The sequence below is a fragment of the Leuciscus leuciscus genome, assembly GCF_965113295.1.
Source record: "Leuciscus leuciscus genome assembly, chromosome: 12".
Classification (NCBI taxonomy): domain Eukaryota; kingdom Metazoa; phylum Chordata; class Actinopteri; order Cypriniformes; family Leuciscidae; genus Leuciscus; species Leuciscus leuciscus.
The window spans coordinates 25698774-25708263 of NC_138736.1; the positions used below are offsets into that span (position 1 = coordinate 25698774).

Here is a 9490-nt window from a genome sequence, read left to right on the forward strand (position 1 = left end):
TATGTGCAGGTGAAAAGAAGCATTTGAATGTGAAGAATGAGCAGAATATTCTGGTTTGGGGAGTTGAGAGATGACAACTACTGAAACACACACACACACACACACACACACACACACACACACACACACACACACACACACACACACACACACACACACACACACACACACACACTCTCTCTGTCTTTTTTCAAGCTTTTTTTTAAAGACGTAGAACCGTCTCTTTACGACCACAACACACGTCAAACGAGCGCTGAAAAGGAACAGGTTCCAAAGGAGCTTTAGCAGATTGTGAAAGGCGAATAGTAGATAGGCGAGACAGTGGAACAGTTAATAGAAAATGCTTAAATGTGGAGGCGATTAAGGCAGCGTTAAAACTTTCCATGCTTGTATTTGTTGTATGCGTCATATTTTAGACCATCTCTCAAATAAACTGACTAAAATATACTGCTATGTGAGATCACAATGTGTCACAAATTGATATGTAATTTTTTATCTTCAAATAAATGCATGATAAATGCTAGCACTGTGCATTTGTACAAAAAATAGGCATCAATTTTTCCTTAGTTGGTAAATGGAAATGGATCACATTTAAATGTATGTTCACACATAAAAAGGACGAAGAAGTCAGGTCAGTGAGTCTTTATGTATCTCACTAAATAAACCAAAATAGCGTTCCTGCGCATTCAGCTTAACAAAGTCCTTTAAACAACATTTCACGAGTTCACACTAACAAATAAGTTAGATAGAATAAATGGTATGCATATTTGGCGTGCTGTCCGGGGAGAGGGCTCTGAGCTCGGATATTGGGCCCGAACCCAGAGTACTCCCCCCGCATTGCTGGTTAGGAAGTAACCAGGCGAGTGTGAGGAGACGGAGTGGTGGAGGGATGCTGAAAAATTGTCAAGGATCATTGGTGAGTCAAATTAGTATATATAGGTCTCCACTCATGCTGATTGGATAGACATGTTGATTACTGATTGTTGACAGCTGGTTGGAATGATGTGGTAATTGGATCAATTATTTGAACGTGTTCCTCCTGAACTTTGTTAATAAAACATCATAAAACGTGTTCTCAGGGTCTTTCCCAGGTCTGTGGGCGCCTTTTATTCCGTCTCTCCGCCAAGTACTGCAATTAAACACAGGTGTAAATCATCATTCACTTGACCCACACTGTTAGACTTTTCTGTAATTTCTACAGTTATTTACTTTAAATCCCCCAGTATTATACTGCTATTTGTCTTTACAGTAAATAACTGTGATTCCCATTGCATCATGGGAATTTTCTGTGACGTCTAACACCACATACAGAGAATTACTGTATTTTTTTAATTTGCTGTATACTACTGTATTTGTCTAACACCACATACAGAGACTTACTGTATTTTTTAAATTTGCTGTATACTACTGTATTTGACGTAACGGCCTCTCGGGCTGGCACCATTCCATCATGCTTTTTATTTCCTAATTTTTGCCTTACACCGCGTGTCTACAATGCTATAATAGCCAGAGGCTGTCTATATTGGACACATTGAAGCGACCGGACCTTTAATACAAAATGCAAACCTGTTTGTCCCTTGTCAGAAATAGCGCGAGCGCTTGGACTATGGTCGCGCCAGAGCATCCAGTGTAATATCAGTGGGGTCTGTCTTTTGTTGGATCGCGCCGTTCGTGTCTGGCCCATAGTCCAGGCGTTTTAAGCCAAAATGGGGGTCAACCGTGAACAAATTGCAACAGAATCAAACTCAACTGATTTTGTATCCTCAATATGTCCTGAGTAAGGGAAAAAAAAGCCCCGAAGAATCCCATTAGGGGAAAGTTCCAAAAAAAGACCCAAATATACCCTATTCATACGCCTATTCATTATTTTTCTCACATGAATAGGGTAAAAAATTTAACCTTTAGATATCACCATGAAAATTACAGAGTTGATTACTTATATCAAGACAAACAAAAAATATATTACAAGTTTTTTTTAATTGTTTGTTAACATGGACAAACGGTGCATAATCTAATTACAGATGTGCTAATTTGCATAAATACCACAACAGATCTAAACATTGGGTATAGCCAGGAGAAAATGTCTTGTTGAATCTTGTTGACATATAACAGTAAAAGACTTAATATTAAGGTCTGAATGGAACCCATTACGGCTACCCATGAGCATTACTACATAGAGGCAGGAAGAAGTACTTTAGAAACCAGCCTTTATTAATTATTAAGAGACTGGGTTTGGGTCTGGGTCTGTGGGACTGTTTCTGGGGGACGAGTCTGAGGGAAGAACAGGAGACAATGGTAAGGAGAATGCAGAAGACAAAAGGTAGGTAAAATAAAAAGTGAATCCCCAGAAATAGTCCCATGGTCACAGCCCCAAACCCCATCTCTGCAATAATAATTAATAAAGGCTGTTTTAAAGTACTTCTTCCTGCCTCTATGTATTAATGCTCATGGGTAGCCTAAATGGGTTCCATTCAGACCTTAACATTTAGTCTTTTACTGTTATTTGTCAACAAGATTCAACAAGACCTGGCTATACCCAATGTTTAGATCTGTTGTGGTATTTATGCAAATTAGCACATCTGTAATTAGATTATGCACCGTTTATCCATGTTAACAAACAATAAAAAAAAAAACTTGTAATACATTTTTTGTTTGTCTTGATATAAGTAATCAACTCAGTAATTTTCATGGTGATATCTAAAGGTAAATTTTTTTACCCTATTCATGTGAGAAAAATAATGAATAGGCGTATGAATAGGGTATATTTGGGTCTTTTTCGGAATTTTCCCCTAATGGGATTCTTCTGGGCTTTTTTTTCCTTACTCAGGACATATTGAGGATACAAAATCAGTTGAGTTTGATTCTGTTGCACCCTTTTTTCCTAAAACGCCTGGACTACCGGGGAAGAGACGGAATTCACTTCACCGAGAGAGAGACCAGCAAGCAAGGTAAAAAAAAACAAAAAAAAACTTTTTGTGTGTGTTGACAGGATTGTGCCCAGTTTAACCTATGTTATAACATTAGCCTACTCGTCAACATGGCAGTAACGAACTTTACCACGATAAACTGAGCTAACGTTTCATTTTACAGACATTGTTAGATTATTGAATTGTCGAGTTAAAATATGCCAACGAGTAATGCGTTTACATTAACAATAAATGTGAATAAACTACTGTGAAATTCTGTTTTGGTTGTAGATAATGCTGGCTTACTGATGAGAACCTTTATAGTTTTAGCATTAGTTTGCAAACTATAACATATTATAGTTTTTTTAAATGGAATTTAATATTTACTTCCATTTGTATATGTGTTTAAAGGCAACTGCAACAAAGCCCCAATTCGCGCAAGTGACGTCTAGCAAGATTCCAGAGGTAACGTTAGGCCATTTGTGATATATTTTGAGATAAGTTTGCTGAAATGATTAGCAATATGTGAAAATTGCTTTTGGAGCCACAGGTGCAGACTATGTAGCTTACAACATCTTATAAAATCTCTATAAAATTGGCTAACTTTATATCAAATAAGTGACCTTTGCATCATGTCTAATATAACTTTATATTTATTACACAGCAAATTAACCAATCAGAAGATGGACCATTGTCTTTGTTCAGTCTCACCAGATTAAATGTATCCAGGTAAGCACTGCAGTAAAACTCTCACTAATGTATTCATACCAAATCTAGCATTCTAAACCACTTAAGTTTATATTTTTGCATTATTTTGATATTTTATTAGGCAGAAGACTCTACCATTGCAGTCCCACCTGACCAGGAAGGTCCTAACATCAGCACACAGGTGGGTTAACTACTGTAGGAAGGAGAACGATCATCACACAGTGATTTCTTGCATGTGTCTTATTGTGTATTTGTCTCAAACAGAAACCCCTTCACTGCAGACAAGCTGAAATGGGCTAAAATCATCGATTTCAGTCTTTCTGTCTATGGACCTCAGCATTTTTGGACAGAATTTAGGATTTGTAAGTATTAAAATTTAATCTGGCATAATTTAATTTAGTTCTTTTGTATGCTATTTATTGACAAAAGCTGTTTACAAATATATATTCTTAAGTTTTTGTGAAAATAATAATAAAAGTTAACAAAAAAGGAGGTTAAAAATAATGTGACACTAATATTTCTCTCTCTCTCTCTCTCTCTCTCTCTCTCTCTCTCTCTCTCTCTCTCTCTCTCTCTCTCTCTCACATATAGTGTTGGAACCGGGATCTCCTCTGAAGGACTGAGTACATTTGTGTTTGTGGACACGCACACAGACCAGGGAACATTCTGATATTGTCAATCAAGTTCTGAACAGGAACCAATCTTTGGAGAAGTTCATTTATTCGCAAAGGTGGACAAAAACATTGTGTTGGCTTTTTAAAGATTATTTTGATGATGACTTTTACTCCTATGTTGTAGAAAAGATGGAGGAGTAGACAGTCAGACATTGATAATAAAAAGAAATGTTTCTTGAGCATCAAAGAGACTTCTTTCAAAAATATTAAGACACTTAAATACTTCTTTTGGCCACCAGTGTACATGAATCCAACAAATTTTTGTAAATAAGTGAAATTATTTTGAAGGTGGGGTTATGTGTCATGTTTTGTGAAAAGAACTGTGTTTTGTCCTGTGTTAGACATTTCCTTTTTGACTGCTTAATGTATTTATATTCTGCAGTTTTATGAATGTAATGGTTGATATTTCATTATAATACTTGTATAAGCTAAACAACCAATGACTCTACATTCATTTAGTCAAATGCCAATGTTTTATTTATGATTTTATGTATGTTTTTAAAAATGTGTGCAGTGAAGGACAGCACATAATGTGTTAATTTGACACGTTTACACATCTTTGTGCTAACCTTTCTGACATATTTACTTTGTTAAAATCATTAACACAATGAATGAGTTAAAATGAACACAAAAAGTTTTGTCCCTAAACTCACCCATTAATGTGTAAAAATTTCACACATCATTTCCAGCATTGGCATACTGTTTATTTTGTGATATATATGAAATGTTTTAAATAAAAAAGTTGTATTTTGTGATAACTTTGTCTAATTGGTTTGTATGTAAGTAGTATGTAGGATAAAAATAAAATTAATCATATATCAAAATTATGAAATCTAATTTATATTTAGTACAAATAAAAAACGAATTACAGTAGTGTACTGATTAGCTTCATTTTTTTACAGTAATGCACTGTATTACACAATTACAGTACGATTTACTGTAAAACTGAAATACGGTTTGGTACTGTAAATCTTAATTACAGTAACTTACTGGCAACAGTGTTGCCAGTAAGTTACTATAAAAACCCCTTGAAAAGTCTAACAGTGCACTTCTCACTGTTCATGTCCACACTCACTCTCCCCATGCAGACACCGCTTTACCCCCTACCACAGTGCATAAAATAACTAATTTTACATTCTGGCATTTACGTGCTGCCTGCTTCCGCCCTTGCCATGTTCACATTCTTGCACATGGAGATTCAACAGATTGTCTAACTGAGAATTGTTGAAGATTTTGTAAGGATAAAAAAATAAAGACTTTTGCTTTCCTGTTCCAACCCACTCCATGGGCCATTTGGATCTTCAAGGCAAAGAGGTGCTGATGGTGATCAAGGCCTGTAGGCCAAGATGTGTGTACATAAGCAAACCCTATTGTCACACCTTTAGTATGGTGGGGGAAGTTGTAATCTTATTGTCAGTTTGAATGTCTCACATTTGGGTTTCAGTCACGGCCATGGTTAAGGAAGGGATAAAAGAAGATTGTAACTGTCTTTTTCTTGGGGCACTCTTTCTTTGCCTCCTCTTTTCTTTGTCTCTTCTTCTTTGGGGCTTTGCTCTGCCTCTTTACCTGAGCTCTGCCTTCCATCTCTCTTTCTCTCTACACTTTCTCCCTCTCTCACAATTTCTCTCGCCTTATAACTCTCAGGTAATATTCTACTTATACGCTGGGTACAATTAACTGTGTTTTATAGAATTGTATACATCTAATTTGTAACCAATTCAAGTGTAACTAAAACCAAATACTGTTATTAAACCTTCTCAATTATAACCTGTGCTAACTGTTTTGATTCAGTATTAACATTAACATGCTACCTATTGCAATACACTATTGTCACACTATAGCAATGCTCTCCCACATATTTTGCTATTATTACTGTGCTTATTTCTGTCATTGGAATAAGAAGCAGTGGGTGGTAATAGACAAGAAATGTATCTTGCTGATAATGTTTCTTTAGTCATTTGTCAATTCTGCAGCCTTAACCACTGAAGTGATACCACCCTTACACACACGAACAAAGGCTTTCTCTGCGTCAAGCTGAAGATGAGCCTCTGGTGGGTGAAAAGAAGAGGAATACAATATAGCTGCAAGCAATAATTAAGGGGCCAAACACAAACAATTTACGTTAAGTAATGCCAGCATGGCTGGGAGTATCAGACCAACTGCAACAAAAAGCAATTAAAGATATATTAAGATGATTTTAGGCAAAATGGCTGAAAAATCATAAACACGGTCACTAGTAATATGATTTAATGGTTTATCACTTTCGACCAATAGGAAGTGCTGTGACCAAATTGATGTGGTCAGAGTAAGGTGACAATGACACATGCAAAGTTTAGTGTCTATAGCAAAGCATTACATCCTCCAGTCGTTTTGGCATCATGCCATCAAATTTGTTGATGCGGTATACGAAAACAGTTTTGTCTATCGAGACAAAATCCATAACTTTTTGCTGGCACGGTCTATAGATGGTACCATTCGATTTTGGTGAAAATCAGATGAACGGTCTAGGAGAAGTCGTTTTTTTAATGAGAGAATTCAAAATGGCCGACACCCAAAATGGCCGATATAGGATACCATTTGACTCGACATGCTGCACTGAATCTAAAGTTACCAGTTTTGTGATTTTTGGCCAAACCATTCAGAACTTAAAAGCAAAAAGAGCCATTTTTTCATATCTCAAAACCACTATGGGGCACTGTGAAAGTCGTTTGTGTGTTATTCAGGAACGGTTTGACAAATCAACTTGTATTCCATAACTTTTTGTCGGCATGGTCTGACGATGATCTGGTTAAATTTTAGTGAAAATTGGAGCAACTTTTTTGAAAAAGTATTTTTTTTCGGAAAATTAAAAAGGGTGCAATTTTAATTAAGTTTCTTGTTAGAACGGTGTCGTTTTAGCGGCCCTTAAGTCAATCAAAACTAACTTTAGCTGGACAATAACTTTATCCTAGAGCTGCTGTAAAGCCAAAACAATCTCTGTTACTGTAATTTCCTATTATCACTGTAAAGCTGCTTTGAAGAAATTCATATTGTTAAAAGTGCTATATAAATGAAGGTGACTTGACTTGCAATCGAATTGTCTATTCAGTCTCAACTAGTGTTGTCAAAAGTACAGACTTCGGTACCAAGTCGGTACTGAAATTTAAAAAATGTGACGCTTGAGCGCTGTTGAACAGAATCGTGAACACCTCTGATGTGTAAATATACATTGTGGCGAACAGGACGAGGCCGAGGGCCGTGAGAGAACCTATGAGCTATGGAAGCATAAAAGGAGGAGCGACGACAGTGAAGGATGAGAAAGGACCAGGCCTGGATTTTTACGCTGTGTTTTGTTTGTTTTATTTTGTATGTGTGTGGCAGTCGACCGCGAGTGGCTGCCGCCTTTCATTTTGTGTTTATTTATTTAAGTTGTTAAATGATCGCCGGGTCCTGCCTCGTTCTTCCCATAACAACAAACATTGCTACATACATCAATGACGCTCTTCACCGAGTGCTTACACAGATACACATGGGAGTGTTTGAAAGCAGGCGGCTATCAGCGGTCCTCTGATAGACACCTGCTTGTGCTTTCAAATGCTCCCGCTCCCGCTTTCAAAACACTTTCAAACATTTCCGTGTTCTCTCAAATGCTCCTGTGCGTTGATCATTGTAGTCAAACACAGACATATCCGATGAGCGCAGGAACACAATGGCCAATCAGAAGTGTTTATCCCTTTCATGCATGAATTATGATAACCTCAGTCAGGATTTTTTTCCTGTGTGTTTTTATTGCTCTTAGGGCATGAAAAACAAGAATTGATTTTTATTAATTTTTTTTACAAATTTTTCAAAGAGATCTTCAGATGTCCACTTGAGTGGACAGCATGCGGTTATGGTTTAAACTGAAGATATACTATATTAAATATAAGACAATAATCAAACAGATAAAGTATGTGAATTTAACAAACTAATCAATACAATTATATCAAATCATGTGAAAACTATAAAATATATACAAAAAATATAAATGCAAAATATTGCAAAGGCTTCATACAACTTCATACAAGTTGCACTTCGCGTATCTTTGATATCAGAACATGAGGACGTGATTCCATCAGAATCTTCTACAGCCATCTCTCAACATGTTTTGTGTGTGTGCTCTCTGTGATCTTTAAGCAATTAAATTTGAATTTAAATAAGTTAAAATTATAAACCATAAGTAAAGTCTGTAGGTTACAAGCCTCTCAGTGAGACATGTTGTAGTCGGTTCCAGTCCTGAGGTGCATTTCCTGAAAGCATTGTTAGCCAACCATGGTTGCAAGTTCTGTCGTTATCAACATAGTTCAACAAATCTGTGTTTCCCAAAACCATAGTTCCAATGAACATTCGCAAACAGCATTGCAAAGTTGTGTGGTTGGAACGACAACTCTCGACCTGTGGTTAGAAGTGGTTCCATTTTTTTTTTTCATGATGTGGACTCAATAAATCCTTATCTTGATTAAAATAAGCAAGCTGACATTCAGTACAATCTATATCTTTTATTATGAATACATACAAATGTTATTTACCATCTTCTAGTTTGTAAAGAGATTTAAAGCACCTTTTTTTAAAGGCCAATTCACACCGCACAGACAAACGGCAACAAAAACCAACACATAAGTTGGCTGTTGGATTTTATGAGAAATAACTGTCATGTTCACATTGCCCCAAAAGACACCGAAAAACGCTGATTGAACATTTTCAGTCGGGTGAAAAACCCAAACCAACGCCAACAGGGGTAACACACTGATCCAACAAAACCCAACAAACTTGTTTGTCAGTGTTTCTCTGTACAGTGTGAATTGGCCTTAAGAGTGCACATGTGCTTTTGTGCTCTAGTATGTAAGTACAATATGATTGAATAGAAATAAACTGGAAATAAGAATAAGAATTAGTCCTCAGATGCCATGTCTGTAATTTATAGCAAAACATCTAGCATTAATTCGATCTCAAACAGATTCGTTAAAAGAAGTTATTACTTCACCACCTGTGTGACATCATTAACCAATGTGGTTGAATGACAAATTTGTACCCCTATGTATTTTTGGATCAACACTTCCAGAATAAAAAGTATTTCGAATATCATCCAGTTATCAATAAATTTCTATGGAGTGTTAAATTCACTAGCTTCTCCCTTACATTTGTGAGTTTTGCACAGGACTTTTACGTGCTTTTTCCAAATAA

At 36.3% G+C, this 9490-nt stretch overlaps 1 protein-coding gene and 1 long non-coding RNA gene across 3 annotated transcripts in view; one reads left to right on the forward strand and one right to left on the reverse strand.

Annotated features, from left to right (window-relative positions):
* Window positions 1-9490, reverse strand: part of LOC309511577 — a 237481-nt gene that overhangs the window by 70814 nt on the left and 157177 nt on the right. The gene's annotated exons all lie outside the window — the stretch shown is intronic.
* LOC309511547 (uncharacterized protein) lies at window positions 169-5126 on the forward strand. Of its 2 annotated transcripts, XM_082186828.1 has the most exons (6): window positions 169-916; window positions 3318-3371; window positions 3571-3635; window positions 3736-3795; window positions 3879-3976; window positions 4206-5126. In XM_082186828.1, the coding sequence occupies exons 1-6, from the start codon at window positions 755-757 to the stop codon at window positions 4235-4237; spliced, it is 471 nt and encodes a 156-aa protein (XP_082042954.1). In that variant the 5' UTR covers window positions 169-754; the 3' UTR covers window positions 4238-5126. The 2 variants fall into 2 exon arrangements, 1 of the variants encoding a protein (XP_082042954.1); XR_014210661.1 differs by lacking the exons at window positions 169-916; window positions 4206-5126 and adding an exon at window positions 937-1145 and having other exon boundaries at window positions 3318-3635; window positions 3736-4159.